The sequence below is a fragment of the Cnephaeus nilssonii genome (genome assembly GCF_951640355.1).
Source record: "Cnephaeus nilssonii genome assembly, chromosome: 4".
Taxonomy (NCBI): Eukaryota; Metazoa; Chordata; class Mammalia; order Chiroptera; family Vespertilionidae; genus Cnephaeus; species Cnephaeus nilssonii.
The window spans coordinates 36,387,517-36,405,506 of NC_137075.1; the positions used below are offsets into that span (position 1 = coordinate 36,387,517).

The 17,990-nt window shown below is 38.9% G+C and overlaps 1 protein-coding gene across 1 annotated transcript; it reads right to left on the reverse strand.

Annotated features, from left to right (window-relative positions):
• Positions 1-3,061: 3,061 nt before the first annotated feature.
• On the reverse strand, positions 3,062-4,000 carry LOC307097970 (olfactory receptor 4F15; the record flags this gene model as incomplete). The annotated part of the gene is made up of 1 exon (XM_079768301.1): positions 3,062-4,000. The coding sequence occupies one exon, from the start codon at positions 3,998-4,000 to the stop codon at positions 3,062-3,064; it is 939 nt and encodes a 312-aa protein (XP_079624427.1).
• Positions 4,001-17,990: the final 13,990 nt, after the last annotated feature.

The following is a 17,990-nucleotide window of genomic DNA, read 5'->3' on the forward strand; positions in this document are numbered from 1 at the left end:
TGGGCAGGGACTTGACTATGGGTCCCATGGCACACCCCAGACTCTGACAGGAGGAGATTTTCATATACATTTTACTAATTTTCTTTCATCTCTGACACTTCTATTATAGAGAAAGGGCAAATATCAATATTAAAATATTTCCTCTAATTAATTCCCTTTTAATGTGCATGAATTTCATGCACCAGGCCACTAGTGTATATATATGCCACTGATTTAGGATATGTAATGCATCAAATAAACATCATCTTAAGCTTACAAGATGTTAACCTCCCACTTGGTACAAACATAAGCATTCTCTAGGCCATTCTACTACTCTATCAAGCCAGTTGTTTCTTGATATTGGAGCACAAGTCCAATGAATTTCATGGTGTAAGCCCATAGTCACATTTCACTTTCTATAAATATGTACAGATGCAATATTGTATGTGACATCATAGATAAAGCAGTAAAGGTATTCTATTAATAAACGGTAGTGCTGACAGCAGCACTGTGGGTGGAAAAGACAAAGCAGTACCTAAAATAAATAAATAAATAAATAAATAAATAAATAAATAAATAAATAAAATTTTATATAAACTTATTACATATTATGACATATATTATAATATGTAATATTATATATACATATAGTATTTTCATATATGTATAGCTATATATTTACATATAATTTGTATATAATACATATTTATAATAAGTATTCATATATACTTATGTATAAATAACTTTTTGTAAGATGTATTTATATATAGAATATTTATCTCAATGGAGTGATATTAGAGATAAATTTCCTATGAAGAGAAGCATTTCCCCATTTCATGAAAGAAGGGTTTAACTCTATTTAATCTGCCACAAGGTAGACAGCTAGTCCTCTCAGAGTAGGGTGAGATATAGTACTACACAGGGTGCTGTCCATTTGCTTTGGTGTTGTAAAGCTTGAGCACTCAGAAGTGATGATAAGCAGATCAGGCTTAGTGAGGGGAAATTCATGTTGTTGATTTTATGCAGAGATGCAAACTATGCTACTATGGCCACTTTTAGTGCCAGTTAAGCAATTCTAGAGCAGCTGGGGAAAGAAGCTGATTACATCCACAGGGATAGGTGTTTTTGTTCCTGTACAGTGAGTGAATAACCTCTAATAGGATTTTACATGGTCATGAATACTGTCGTATTCCCTGAAGTTCTTTCCACTAGAAGGGTTTTCCTTCACTATTATTCTTCAAGGCAATCTCTGAGAAAAGTTTAATGCAATGGCCATTTACATACAGCATAACATCATAGCTATATACAAACCAGGCTGTTTTTTCTCCTCCATTTGGGAGTGATGGGGTCCCCATTTGTGTGGAAAGCTAACAAATAGAAATTGTTCTCAATTAAATGAGTTATTTTGTTAGTTATTATCAGAGATCCATAGTGTGGGAGTTAGGATAACAGATCCTGAATTCAAACTCTAACACTTTGAGCCAGGCTTATTACTCAATAGACCTTGAGGACCTTTTTTATTTAATTTATTGGAGTGATATTGGTTAATACAATTATATAAGTATTGAGTACAAATGAGCTTGGGAATCTTCCCTCCTCTTGAATTTTTTGGACTAGTTTGGTAAAATTCACCTCTGAAGCGATCCAGTCCAGGACATTTGCTTGTTGGAAGTTTTTTTTTATTACTGCTTCAAATTCATTAGTTGTAATCTCTCTATTCATATCTTCTTATTCTATCTGATTCAGTTTTGGAATATTGTGACCTTGAGAACATTTAACATCTTTGTGCCTCAGATCCCTCCTCTGTAAAATGGGGATAAAGAGAATGTCTGCTTCATAAAATTCAAGGTAAAACACTAGAGCAATACCTAGACTTAGACTGCACAATTTCTGGGTAAAGAAAACCTGCACACATATTTTATAAATATTTTCTTTTCTATTTGTTGAAATAGTTTACATTTATTTTTCTGGGAGAAGCACAATGATCTCAGTGTGACTTACTAAAGCAGAATACACAATTCATCAATCACATTGTTTCCCATCAAAAAAAAAGGAACATCATTAATTGTAAATATTTGGGAGGAACTTCAGGCCTACAAAATAGAATTTAATCAAAGATATCTCTGAACACCACTGTAGATAAAAAATACTGTTAATAATGAATTTTAAACATTTTTAATAATTAATGCAATGGTTTAAAATTCATTTTTAGTATGTCTTGAACAAGGAAATGTATGTTAGCAGTAGAAATTAGGAAAGGATTTAGAATTGATAAAGAAGTGCTCAATGCTAATGGGAATTTACTAGGAAGAAGGAATACAAGTGGGAGGTGTAAAGATCACTTTTCAAATAAACCTATAAGAAAAAGTTAAAAGAGTGAAATATGAGCAGAAATTTAAATATAATATTGACTTGAAGGGCAAGGGCACTGACCTAGGATCCAGAGATAGTTTCTGATGCCTGACTATCTCTGGTGATATCTGGCTGTGTGTCTCTGGAAACATTCCAGTCACCCTTCAATTCCTCAGTGTTAGCATGTACAACTGAGGGGATTAGAACAAATGATATTGGTTACTCATTCTAGCTTTAAATTCAAAATTCTAATACAGAATTAACAATTTCCCATACTGACAGATAGAGGAGCCTGATAAGGAGGCAAAATATCTTGATACTGGGGAAGTAAGAAGTAGGCAGATTAGGAAAAAAGAAAATTAAAATCAAAACAGTTATGTAGTAAATAGATGAAAATAATATGAGCGCATATTCCATCTATCAGTAGAATAATCTGTCCAAAATAGAAAAAAGATAAACCATTATTTGCTCAATTACATGGCACTTTCTTAGACCATGTAAGTTATAAAAGACATATGACTTGCTCTTTAACACTTTGCTGTACAGAGTGCCAAAGAATGGCATCATTTCTAATTTAATGATGAAGTAGATACCATAATTTAATAGATACTAGATCTCTAGGCATATAACATGGCCTAAGTCTCGAGTATTTCTCTGAAATTGCATAATGTTTCCTCTGCATCCAGCATGAGGGAGAATCTATAGTTCCATATCATCAAAGCCAATTCATTTACAAAATCTTCCTGTAATGCACAAGACGACTGCACAATCTCTTTATTGCCATTTTCATTTCTTTGTTCCTGAATGTATAGATGACTGGATTCAGAAAAGGAGTGATAAATGCATCAAAAATAGCAAGATATTTGTCCAGGTGTGATGTGGGAGAAGGCCATGTGTAGAAAAACATCAGCGGCCCAAAGAACAAAACCACCACAGTGATATGAGCTGACAAAGTGGAGAGGGCCTTGTATGAACCACCTGAAGAGTGTTTCCAAACAGTGAACAGAATAAATATGTAGGAAATGACCAGCAAGACAAAAGACCCCACAGAAATAAGCCCACTGTTGACAGTAACCATGATCTCCAGTTCTAGTGTATTTGTGCAGGCAAGTCTAAGGAGCCTAGGAAGATCACAGTAAAAACTGTCCAATACATTAGGGCCACAAAAAGGCAAACCTACCACAAAAACTAATTGAATCAATGAATGGATAAAGCCAACAATCCAGGAAGTGACTAAAAAGTATAGACACATTCTTGGACTCATGATAGTCAGGTAGTGGAGAGGCTTACATATAGCCACATATCTATCAAAGGCCATAGTGATGAGCAGTACCATCTCAGCGGCCCCAACAGCATGAGTGAAGAAGATCTGAGTAATACATCCACAAAAGGAGATGGCTTTGTGCTTCTTGAAAATATCACAAATCATTTTAGGGGCTGTGATTGAGCAAAAAAACATATCAACGACAGAGAGGTTAGCCAGGAGGAAATACATAGGGGAGTGCAGGTGAGCATCCAAGGTTATAGTGAACACAATGACAAGGTTTCCCATCATGCCAGCCAAGTAGAACAAAAAGGAGAGGACAAAAAGCGGAAGCTGAATCTCCCATGAATTGGTGAGTCCCAGGAACACAAACTCTGATACTGTGGACTGATTCATTCCATCCATTGTCTCAAACACCAAGGTCACTTTTCACGTTATCTAAAAGGAAGAAAATGAAAAAATAAATGTATAGCCAAGTGTTAGTATTCCAGAAAGAAAGTCTTCAGTCCATGAAAATAATCATAATATTAACATCTCACACAACCAAATAATCTTCATTACATGTACACTGGACTTCTACTTAGAGGAGTCAGTTGGTTCCCACATGACATTATGGTTTTCAAAACTACAATTACAAGTTTAATTATATTTCTGGATCTCATTTACTTTTTCTTTCTTTAGGATTACATGCATATTTTATATCCTCCTGTCCAATGTGTTCTACTTCAATAGCATATAAGTTATCTTCAAATACTTTTGACTATGATTTCTTATGAATTAATAGTTTTCAGCCATTCATATCGCCACCTAACAATTTTTTATGAACAGCATATAGCTTTCAAAGTCTCTCTTTTGTTACTTATATTGTTCTATTAGACTTTAAAATGTTTCTATCTTTCAACTTTCAAAATTTCTTTCATTCTATTCTCCAAAGCACAGAATCAAATTCTCAATGTCCCAGCTCTAATGTTTTCTCATTTGTGAAAATTTCCAAATCTGTGCATTTCTATACTCCCTCTGCACTGTTAGCATTTATTTTTCTCTGCCTTTCATAATTATATAAATTTCCATCTCTCAAATTAAAGTATAGCTTCTTGAGTACAGAAACCATGTCTGGTTCACATAAGCAGTCCCACCTCCATCACAATCACCAGTAGTGACTAATATAGTCATTTAATGAATACTTAGCACTTGTTGAATGAAGAAAGAAATTAATGGACTGAAGAATGACTCTGAAGACAAAAAAGTGAATTATAATTCAGTAAGGTTCATATTAACAGTACTAGAGGCCCGGTGCATGAAATTCGTGCACTGGGGGTGGGAGGGTCCCTCAGCCCAGCCTGCACCCTATCCAATCTGGGGCCCCTAGGGGGATGTTTGACTGCTGGTTTAGGCCCAATCACCTCTAAGTGCCCTCCTCTGCTGGCCAATTTAGTTCTGATTGGTCGGTTTCTATGCCAGTCAGCATCAAAAGCTCTGCCTCCTAGGCAGCCATTGGCTTCTCACAGTTGACCCAGATTTGGTCCTGATTGGTTGGTTTCTATGCCAGTCAGTATCAAAAGCTCCGCCTCCTAGGCAGCCATTGGCTTCTTGCAATTCACCCAGATTTGGTTCTGATTGGTCAGTTTCTATGCCAGTCAGCATCTTCGAACCCATCTCTGGACCTGATCATAGAGGCGGGGCTGATCAGCAGCTGCCCCAGGCTCCTGGCAAGCAGCTGAACTGCTGACCTCTGGGAGAGAGATAGAGAGGCTTGGCTGCTGGTGAGGGAGAGAAAAGCAGGGTCTGATCACCCTGCTTCTCTCTCCCAGCCTCATCAGCAGCCACTGCCACTGCTGATCAGCCCCACCTCTCTCTCTCTCCGAGAGGTCAGCAGTTCAGCCCTCTCACCTGCTGCGCAGGCAGCCTGGTGAAGGGTGGAGCCTCCCAGTCCTTGTGGATGTGACGGACCCAAGGTTTTTATATATTAGAATGTTTGTGTTACCAATCAGGAATAATCACAGGATCCCAAGCCTCATTCCTGTAACTGTTTACACAAAGTAATATTAGCACAAGAAAATTCTGTCATCGAAAGAAATATGGGGTCTCAAATATTAATTTAAAAATTGTGAATAAAGGACCTTTAATACATTTCAAAATGGGGGGAACTCATTTATTTTATAAGTAATACTCACTTTTTCAAAAAAATCTCAATTTCTCACATAAAATATGTGATGAGCTGAGACAAACAATCTCCTCCTCTAGTGTGTACACACACACACACACACACACACACACACACACACATTAGATCACAAAAGATAAGAACTCTGCCACATAAAAGTTGTCTCTTTTCTTTCTCAAAATACATTTTGGATGGGTAAAAGAGTGACAGATATTTAAAAAATAAACTGGGTAAAAAGAGCTGGGCAGTGTCTGTGTCTGTAATTGAGAGAGGATGATGATTGATATAAAATCCAGAAAGAAAAAAAAAAAACTAAAGGACATTAGACAGATCCCAGTATAGGGAAATAAAGACAAAATTACAATTTTTAGGGATAAAGAACTACCAGAGAAAAGCCATCAGAAGTCCACTTTCAATGGGATGTTCCCAATTTAGTACAACATTTAGTGAAATAATCAATATAGAAAAAAACATAGGAAGTGACCTGCTCATTATCACTAAGGTAATTGGTGAGAGTTTATACCAGAATCAAGCACCCTAAATCCCATTAAAAGTTGTTTTTATTAAATAGCTTTTGTTTTAGTTTCCGATTTCTTCTGTAACAAATTACAAGCAATGGTGGCTTTAAAAATACAAATGTATTACCTCACAGTTCTGGAGATGAAAAGGCCAAAATGGGTCTTCCAAGCTTGCCTGTATTCTTTGGCTCATGAGCCCTTCCTCTCTCTTCAAAGTACATCACTCTAACTTCTGCCTCCACTGGAGTACAGCACTGCAAGAGCTTCCCTGGCTCTGACTCCTCCCCTTCTCTTATAAGGACCCCTTGCTATTACACTGGGTTAAACCAAATAATCCAGGATAATTTTCTCATCTCAAAAATCTTAATCGCATCTGCAATGTCCCTTTGGCCATGTAAGGTAATATATTCACAGGCCCAGGAATTAAGACATGGACAACTTTGGGGGTCATTATTCTGCACACCACAACTTTCCTATGTGTAACCAAGTATTTTAGGAGGAAAGGGAAAATATTAAAACTAATCAATGACTCTGACATAGGGAATTTCAAATAGCTTATCAGGAAGGTGAAAGAGATATCAGAGGAAGAACAGATATACTGTGTCCTGACTTTTTCCCTGAAACTACATTTAAGTGACTTGACTCCAACTACATCTAGACCAAGCCCAAACAACTAATGTCCACTAATGAAGGAAGCCTGTGATAATCATCCAATTAATATGCTCTTGGACAAGTAGTTAACCACGTGTATAATTGACTCCTGAATGGTTCTCTACATGATTTTTGTTCATTAATTTAATAAATATTTTGAGCACCCAGAATGCCAGGCATCATTTCAGGCATTGAAGACATAGCATTGACAAGAATTCTTGCCTTTGAGAAGTCCATATTCATGACAGAAAATGCAATTTTGGCCTGTTAGATGCAGCTCTTCCTCTCTAGAAAGAATAATAACACTTGAAGATATGCTGTAATTCATTAGTTAATTTTTCAGTACCTGAGTTCAGAGAAACAAGCAGTAGCCAAGATACACTTCCGCCAAAGAGGGGGATTCAGTTTCATAGGACCCCTTTTCTAACTCACTAAATATTAATAATTCTAACTTCTTAATTTTGTTTCTCTAACCCTAAGAATAGTAGCTGTTTCCTACAGTTGTTACCTTTTTAATAATATATTAGAGGCCCGGTGCACAAAATTAGTGCATGGGAGGGGGGAATCCCTCAGCCCGGCCTGCACCCTCTTCAATTCGGGACCCCTCGGGGGAAGTCCACAGGGATCGGGCCTAAACTGGCAGTCGGAAATCCCTCTCACAATCCGGGACCGCTGGCTCCTAACCGCTCACCTGCCTGCCGATCTGATCCCCCTAACTGCTCTCCCCTGCCAGCCTGATCCCCCTAACTGCTCTCCCCTGCTGGCCTGATCACCCCTAACTGCCTCTGCCTTGGCCCCACCACCATGGCTTTGTCCGAAAGGACGTCCGGACAGTAGTCCAGAAGATGTCCAGTTTAATTAGCATATTACCCTTTTATTAGTATAGATAGTCATCTTTACATGCTTTTAAATACCAAGTTAAGAACTTTATAACTGGTTCACCTTTTTTATTTAAGTACTAGAGACCTGATGCATAAAATTCATGCAAGAGTAGGCCTTCCTTCCCCTGGCTGCCGGCACCGGCTTCCCTCTGGCACCGGGACCCAGGCTTCCCTCGCAGCCCTGGCTTCATCCAGGAGGTCATCTGGTCTAATTAGCATATTATGCTTTTATTATTTTAGATAGTAGTTATATATTAGTTACATTAGTTTCAGGTATATAATATAGTGATTCAACATTTTTATAACTTAGATGTGATCACCCCACTAATGTTAGTAATCATCTGTCACTGTGCAAACTTACCACAATATTATTGACTATATTTCCTTTCACCTTTCTCACCCACCAAGCCCCCCCACACCCCTGATCCTCTGGAAATCATCCCTTCAGCCTATGTTTCTATTAATATGTTTTCTTTTGTTTTGTTTGTTCACTCATTTGTGTGTGTTTTTTTAGATTCCACATATAAGTGGAACAATATGATATTTATCTTTGACTTATTTCACTATCATAATTATTTGGACTAATTGAAAAAGCAGCTCAAAAATGATAGTGGAAGAAAGATTTCATGGCTTTTTCACTCCGACAACAAATACATATGTGGCATCTATAAAGTGCTAAGCCTTAGAGATAATATAAAGATGTGGAAGAAAGGAATGAAAAAATTGAGCATATATAAAATGAGACTATAAGGTTATCAGGACAATTTTAAGATTTGTGTAAACTAGTTTATGAACTTATAACCAAATCTCTGTATCATGAACTGTGAACTAACAAATCAAATTGTCTCTAGAAATAGATAGAAAAATAAAGCAAAAAGATTACTAAGGGAAGAAATGCTTCTAACCAAGTTTTTTAAGGCTCCCATTAAGTGGGAATAACAATGAGAATATACTATGAAGTAAAATATAAGTGGTGCTTCTTCTACATTGAAGTTTGAATAGCAAAAACTAACAAACAAGAACAGCAAAATAAATAGTTGTAAATTTGACTGTTAATGAATTTATAAGAAATAGAGTTAGCAAAATTAGAAGAAGATTTATGAGGTCATTTAGAAAAACAATATGAGATTTTGTATGACCGAATCTAATCAGAAGGCAAGAGGGACACTTTAAAAAAAATGTTAAGTACATTTTTAAAATCAAAAATAAAATTCATAGAAAGATGAGAAAAAAGGAAAGCAAAGCAAAATTGGATTGTAGGATGCAGCAGATGAGCAAGATCCGTTAAATGAAAAATTATGACAAAGAGGAAGAAATGGGAGAACAGGAGCTTGTTCAGATTTACAATCTTAAAAGCCCCAGGACCCAAAATTAATTTGTAATTGCACCTAACATTAGAATTTCTTTCTTTTATACTAATATACTGAATTTCTTAGTTTTACTTACATTGCTAAGGGAAGGGTATTCCATTAGGCTGTTACTGACAAACAAGTTACCAGATGGCGTTCCTTAGCTCATATCTTATGCAGGCAAGAAATGAATGTTTTGACAACAAAGATATTAGTGACCCATTTTAAACCTGATTCATTACCCAAAAAAATTATTAGCTTGGCTAGGTTGCTGCAGAAGACAGGTAAAGAGCAGATGAGCTCAGCAGGAGAGGAGCAGACCCCAGGAATAAGAGCTAAAGCTGAGAACAGGAGAAATGGGGTCAAAGACAAAAATGTACCTACTTTACAATCCCTTAAAGAGCAAAGGAGACAAAATAATACCAAATAAAAAATATCAGCAGATCTGAAAACTTACCCAGTTCCTGTCTTCAAGTCTTAAAATTTCTTAGCCATCTATTAGTTCAGAGTTATATAATCTCTGAATGGCTTCTAGTGAGAGATGCTAGGTTCTGGGTGCTTGATCACTTTGAAGCATCCCAGACCCTCCATGTCTCCTAAGACCATTGCCATTATTAGATTTTTCACTTTGAGTTCCCTAGTTCTGATCTATCTATTACTCTCAAGAATTATAATGACATGAATTATAGCCATCACTTATTTAGACTACTTAAATGATCGTATATAACAAATGCAGATTCTTAATGAAATGATGATTTAAACATCTTCAGCTATATGGATTTAGAATTGGTCAGCCTCTTAAAATAGAGTCATAATGATGTCACATTTTAAAATTGGGGGTGGGGGGTGACAGAGAGAGAGAAGTTCATTATCCCCAATTAATAAAATAATTTTGGCTGGAAGAGATCTAAAAATATATTCTGACCCAATTCCTTTGTCTTGTTTCTCCATCCAGGATATGTAAGTTTTGGGGGGTTTTTTATCAGTTCACTAGGTTTGAGAATTCATTTTCTTCCTTGGTTTCCTGCTTTTTATTAACATAACTAGAGGTCCAGTGCACAAATCCATACACGGGTGGGGTCCCTCTGGATGGCCTGCAGGAATAAGGCTGAAACCCACAGTCCAACGCCACCTATAGCTCCTACCTACTGCTCCTGCTCATCCTGGTCCTACTGTGCCTGCCACAGGCTTGCACCCAATCAGTCCCAATTGGGAGAGGCTTGCACCGCCACAGCAGCACTTGCCAGCCATGAGCCCTGCATCTGGCTCCCTCCCCAGGGGAGTGGCCTGCAGGATCAGACCTAAACCAGCTCTCCAATATCCCCTGAGGGGTCTCGGATTGCGAGAGGGCACAGGCCAGGCCGAGGGACCCCACCGGTGCACGATGGGAGGGCTCCAGGGTGTGTCTGGCCCATATCGCCCAGTCCCCATAGGCCAGGCCCCAGCAGCAAGCTAACCTACCAGTTGGAGCATCTGCCCCCTGGTGGTCAGTGCACATCATAGCGACTGGTTGACCAGTCAACTGTCTGTCTCCTGGTGGTCAGTGCATGTCATAGCAAGTGGTTGAGCGGCCTTAACATATCATTAGCATATTATCCTTTGATTGGTTGAACAGTTGACTGGTCACCAGACACTTAGCATATTAGGCTTTTATTATATAGGACAGCACAAAAGTTCTTCATTACAAAAGGAAATTTTTCTTCTTTCAATTAAGCCAATACCCATTTAATTATTTCTCTGTGAATATAAAGGTGTCAGAAAACCTCTCAGAAACATGTTTAATATCCTTGAACTTGGTCAAATCAAATAAGGATCACTCATCTGTACCCTCTAGATCTATTCACCTCAATTCCTTTAGCCTGTCCTCATAGGATTTACCTTCTGTCCCTTTATCTTTGTCACTCTGTCCAACCACTCCCACTTCACCACCAAACATTTCATGATAGTGACCTACAAAATTTTTTATAAATGTTTTAAAACACAAATAAAAAACAGAAGGATTGATTGCTGACTGTTAAACATTATACATTTAGTTTTTTTCCTCTGTTCTTCCATCACCTAGTTTTCACTGACACTATATTATTTTAGGGTGAGATATTTAGATATTTTTCTTCTAACCAAGTTTTCAAGTACTCTTTCTCCACATTGAGTTTATGAAGTTGGGGTTTTATTTTTTTAACTTTACTTATTACTACTACCTAATGAACTTTCTCCTCTTCATTTCTTAGTTATCTAAAGACAGAAGTGAAGCAGAAAACAAACTTGTTATGAGACAACACACACATTTGTCTTCACTTTCAGTACTAGTATGTCTCTAAAGAATCCTGGGTCCAGTTAACAAATCAACCTACATCCTAGTCCCGGCCACAGTGTGGACTCCAGACTCTGCAATGTATCTTCAGTCAAACCTTTAGATCTCCAGGTCATTTCCAAGTCCTAGATTAAAAAGTAGGTTAATTCTTGCTCTCCATATCCACAACCACTCATATTTATTCTCCTGTTGTGCTCATCATGTCACTACCACCACCATCTGTTCTTCTTGCCTTCAGGTCAAAGCTTAATTGATACAAACAAAAAGCAAAATGTTACCTGAGTGTTCCTCATGTTGAAGTTTATCTAATTTAATATCTTCTTCTTGTTGTCAACTTCACCCCATCCTTCCCTTGTAGCTATTCACAGACCGTTATCTCAAGAGGTATTCAAAAATGTTTCCATAAGTGGAAAAAATAGCTAATTAACTGCACTGGAGGATAGTGACCAAATAAGGCTATTGTGACCTAAGTTGCAAAACTAACATCAATTAGTCAAGGAAATTTTCTCCTAAAACTGTATTTGTTGTGATTAAAGCAACAATGGGGAAAGCTGATAATGAATCACAGGAGAGATGAATGACACTGGAATTTACAAAACTCAATCTCTGTCCTTTTTTTTTTTTTTTTTTGCCACGTTAAATCCTATTACAATGAAAGAAAGCATCCCTATGTCATTTGATAATATTTACTTTCCAAGAGATACAAATTACATGAAGCAGCCTTATAAATATTAATTTTCTCTATACATAAAGAATCTAGGCAAGTGAAAGAATAAACTATAAAAAGTAATTTAAAATAGTTTATAGTGTGGCTTTTATAAATAATAAATTACCATATTGTAATAGGCACTTTGAAAATATGAGCTTTTGTCTAATTCATATTTGTGTCTTCCAAAGCAACTTTTACAGTTTCCTGAAATGAGGGAGACCTAATATACATTTGTTGAACTTAACAAAAGAATTCAGTCACTGAAATAATTCCATTGTCCCTTACTGTGCTTGTCATTTGGAAGCAGTAATAAAATGAATAAGGAGGTTCACTTCAAAATATTAAGAGGAAGTAACAAGATTTGAATCTGTCTTTTTTACCCTCAGATACATAAGATTGAGGTAATCATATTACTCCATAGGATATTATTAGCATTGGTTTACAAAGGGCCCCTCTCTTGTTTTACTTATTTATTCTTTTTAGTCTCCATTCTCCATTTTTAATCTCTTTCCCTCAGAGGCAATAATTCTAGTGTTTATAAAATGTGTCCTGATGTATGTTTTATCATAAAACATGTATATTATTTTATACTAAAGGCCCAATGCATGAAATTCATGCAAGAGTAAGCCTTCCTGCCTCCGGCTGCCGGCACTGACTTCCCTCTGGCACCCGGGACCCGGGCTTCCCTTCAGCCACCAGCAGGCACCCAGGACCCGGGCTTCCCTCACAGCCCTGTCTTGATCCAGAAGGTCGTCCGAGAGGACATCTGGTCTAATTAGCATATTATACTTTTATTATTATAGATGCACATACATAGTAAGATATATATGTTATATATATATTATTGTGATTCTTTTTTAATATGTTTTTTATTTATTTCAGAGAAAGGAAATGTAATGTGGTATCCTGGATTGTACTCTGGGATAGAAAAAGGACATTAATGGGAAAACTGGTGAAATCTGAATAAAGTCTAGTATTTAGTTAATAGAAATGTACCAGTGTTGATTTCTGTTCTGACAAATGTATCATAGAAATGTATGATAACATTAAAGGAAACTGAAATTGAGTGAGGTCTACATAGGAACTATCTTTGCAACTTCACTGTAAATCTAAAATTATTCCAAAATAATAAAAAACTTTATTTTAAAGTGGACTGAAAAAGAAATGTAAAATATGGTTGAATAGATTTATTAAGTGAAAATCATTCATGAACATTTGTTGAAACTCTGCTATTTGGCAAACAGACATTCAAGATGCAAGATGAATATTATAATGATGCAAGTCAGTAAAAACTTAACAGTCCAATGGAGACATGAGAGTTGGAAACTGAGGAAACAAGATCTAAAATATCAGAAGGGCCCTGGATGAGTAGCTCAGTTGGTTAGAGCATCATCCACATATGCCAAGGTTGTGGGTTTGATCCCCGGTCAGGGCACATATAAGAATCAACCAATGCATGCATAAATAAATGGAACAGAAATTTTATATATATATTCCTAAAACCAATCAATAATTTTTTAAAAATGATAAAAATAAAATGACAGAAAGGAGAGGAAGAAGATGGCAGCTGGCAGGACAGAGGTGAGGGAGAGGGTGTGAGTGAGTGAGGGGGGTGAAAAGGGAGTGTATGGATGTGTGTGGTGTGTGTTTGAGTGAGTGAAGAGTATCAGGGGCTCGAAGACCCGGCTCTGCTGGACAGGAGCCCCTGCCACCACTGCAGGCATTCCCTGGGCTACAGGGCTCAGGCACAGAGCCCACACCATCTTGAACGGGACAGCAGCCTCCTCTAGGAACTCAACATCACCATCACCTAGATTGGCCTTGGACATTGTCCAGGACCCTGCAGTCACACAAGCCAAAGTCCTGCTGCCTCACCGCAGACCTGAAGACCTTAGGACGTCCACTTCCAAGGGCGCACGGCTCCTGCAGCAGCAAATGGGACTTCCCCCTCCCCGGCTGCCAACCTCTGGACACTGCAGTCACACCGATCCAGCTTGTGGCCCCCTGAGTCTGCCGCCCAGGCAGGTGGCTCCCGGGTGCCTCTGTGAGTTGCTGCTGAGCATGTGTATCCAACCAAGGGCACATGGCCCCTGCAGCAGAAACTCGGACTTCCCCTTTCCCGCTGCCTGCCCATAGACACTTCAGTCGCACTGCTCCAGCACATGGGCCCCCAAGAGCCTGCTACCACAGCAGGTGGCCCTCGGGCACTTCTTTGAGTATATCCAACCGAGGGCTCATGGATCCCTCAGCAGGATCCATGACTTTCCCCTCCCAGCAGCCTGCTTCTGGACACCTTGGTGAGTTACTGAGAACTCACCTCCCTGGACAAGGTCACACTGTTTCAACCACAAACTCCAAGACTCCCACATCCCCAGATGCTGGCTCCTGGACCCCCTTGTTATTCACAGAGGGAAATCACTTTGGCCAGAGTTCCACTGCCTCAACCACAGACTATGGAACAGCTGCCCCCCACCATCACAGGTTCCAGGACCCTCATAGTGAGTTGCAGAGTGACACTACCCCAGCAAGAGTCACACAATACCAGCCAAAGTCACAGTACCTGAGCCTCAGGCCCCGAGACCCCTTCCTCCCAGGCCATGGACTCTGGGAACTCAGAGTGAGCACATACCAGTGTGACCTCGGGCAACCCTTTCCACAAGAGCCAGAACCATGATCACATCCACAACAGCTTGCACAATGAAGCAGGGGGTGAGTCTCATTGCCAATCCGTGGTGAGACTTCATCCACGAATAAGAAACTAACATTAAAGACCCAACTACATCAGGAGAATCCAAATAGCTCAAGTAGGGGGCTCTACTAGATCACCAAGCCCAAGGGATCTGAGAGACTGCACCACTGGGTCCCAAAAATCACCAACTACATAGAACCATCCCCAAAAGAACCTGTGTAGCAAAGCAGTTGGATCTAAGACATAGAAACAATTAAAATGTTACAGCAAAAAAAGTGAAGAGACAGAATAACAATCCCCAAAGGAAAGTAAAAGAGGAATCACCAGAAAAGGAATTAAATGAAATGGAGGCAAGTAACTTGTCAGAGAAAGATTTCAGAGTAATGGTTGTAAGGATACTCAAACATCTGGATGACAAACACACACAACTCAATGAGAACTATAAGGAGCTGAATGAGAATGTCACCAACATGAAAAGGAATCAAGAGGAAATGAAGAATGATGTAGCTGCAATAAAGAACACAATAGAAGGCTTCAACAGTAGACTAGAAGAAGCTGAGGACCGCATCAGCGAGTTAGAAAACAAGGTAGAAAAAAAAAAACACAAACACACAGCAACTGGAAAGAAAACTTAAAAAAGCAGGAGGAGAGCCTAAGGGAGCATTGGGACAATATGAAACAAAACAACATTCACATAAAAGAGATGCCAGAAGGAGAGGAAGTGGAGCAAGGAATAGAAAACCTATTTGAACAAATAATGACAGAAAACTTCCCAGATGTTGGGAAGAAAAAAAGCCACACAAGTCCAAAAAGCACATAGAGTCCTAAACAAGATGAACCCAAAAATATCAACTCCAACACACATCATAATTAAATTGGCAAACATCAACAACAAAGTAAGAATCCAAAAGGTTGCCAGAGAGAGACAGAAAGTTACCTTCAAGGGACTTCCCATTAGAATATCAACTGATTTCTCAAGAGAAACACACTGGGCCAGAAATGAACGGAATTAAATATACAAAGTGATGCAAAGTGAAGAACTGAGTGCAAGAATACTATATCCAACAAGGCTATCAATCAAAATTGAAGGTGAAATCAGAAGCTTCACAGACAAAAAAGGACTAAGGTAGTTTATTATCAGCAAGCCATCAATGCAAGAAATGCTAAAGGGACTGCTGTAAAAATAAGAAATAGAAAGGGAGAAGGAACATGGGCATAAAGATTAAAAATGGGACTTACAAGTACCTATCCTATCTAATAAAAGAGTAATATGCAAATTGACCATCACTCCAACACACAAGATGGCTGCCCCATGTGGTCAAAGATGGCCGCACCCATGTGGACACAAGATGGCCGCCACAAGATGGCCGGCAATGGAGGGCAGTTGGGGGGGACCAGGACTGCAGGGGAGGGCAGTTGGGGGGGACAAGGCCTGCAGGGGAGGGCAGTTAGGGGTGACTGGTGTTTTCAGGGGAGGGCAGTTGGGGGCAACCAGGCCAGCAGGGGAGGGCAGTTAGGGGCAACCAGGCTGGCAAGGGAGGGCAGTTAGGCGTCAATCAGGCTGGCACGGGAGTGGTTAGGGGGTGATCAGGCTGGCAGGCAGAAGCAGTTAAGGGCAATCAGGCAGACAGGCAGATGAGCGGTTGGGAGCCAGCAATCTTGGATTGTGAGAGGGATGTCTGACTGCCCATTTAGGCCCGATCCCACCAGGCAGTCGGGCATCCCTCGAGGGGTCCCAGATTGGAGAGGGTGCAGGCTGGGCTGAGGGACACACACCCCTCGCCTCGTGCACGAATTTCATGCATTGGGCCTCTAGTAAATAATAACCTTAAATGTAAATGGATTAAATGCTCCAATCAAAAGACATAGGGTAGCTGAATGGATAAGAAAACATGAACAATATATTTTCTGTCTACAGGAGACCCACCTCAGAACAAAGGACTCACACAGACAGATAGTGAAGAGATGGAAAAAATTTTTTCAGGCAAATGGAAATAAGAAAACAAACTGGGGTAGCAATACTTATATCTGACAAAATAGACCTCAAAGTGAAGGCCATAACAAGAGTTAAGGAAGGCCACTTCATAATACTAAAGGAAGCAATTCAACAAGAGGATATAACTCTGGTAAACATATATGCACCCAATACAAGAGCATCCAGATACATTAAAAAAAAAAAACTTCTGGAAGATATCAAGGGAGAGATAGACAGCAATGCAATCATAGTAGGGGACTTTAATACCCCATTGGCACCACTGGATAAATCCTCTAAACAAAAATCAGCAAAGAAACATCAATTCTAAATGACTCACTAGATCAGATGGACTTAATTGATATCTTCAGAACATTTCACCCCAAAGCTACAGAGTATACATTCTTCTCAAGTGCACACGGGACATTTTCAAAGATAGACCACATATTAGGACACAGGCAAAGTCTCTTCAAATTCAAGAACATAGAAATCATATCAAGCATCTTCTCAGTCACAATGGCATAAAGTGAGAAATCAACTACAATAAAAACAATGAAAAAAATCAAATACTTGGAGGCTAAATAGCATGCTATTAAACAATGATTGGGTTACCAAAGAGATCAAAGAAGAAATAAAAAAGCATTATGGAAGCCAATGACAATGAAAACACAACAATCCAAAATCTATGGGACACAGAGAAAGCAGTCCTGAGAAGGAAGTTCATAGTTCTACAGGCCTACCTCAAAAATATATATATATATGATAATAAATTATCTAACCCTGCAACTTAAAGAATTAGAAAGAGATCAACAAAAAAAAAACAGAGTAAGCACAAGTAAGGAAATAATAAAGATCAGAGAGAAATAAACGACATAGAGACAAAAAAAATACAAAAGATCAATGAAACCAAGAGCTGGTTCTTTTATTATTATTATTGATTAAGGTATTACATATGTGTCCTTATCCCCCCATCCCCTCCTTTGCCCCTAAACCCCCCACACTCATGCCCTCACCCCCTGGTGTCTGGGCCCATTGGTTAGGCTTATGTGCATGCATACAAGTCCTTTAGTCGATCTCTCCTCCTTACCCTCACCCTCCCTACCTTCCTCTGAGGTTTGACGGTCTGATCGATGCTGCTCTGTCTCTGGATC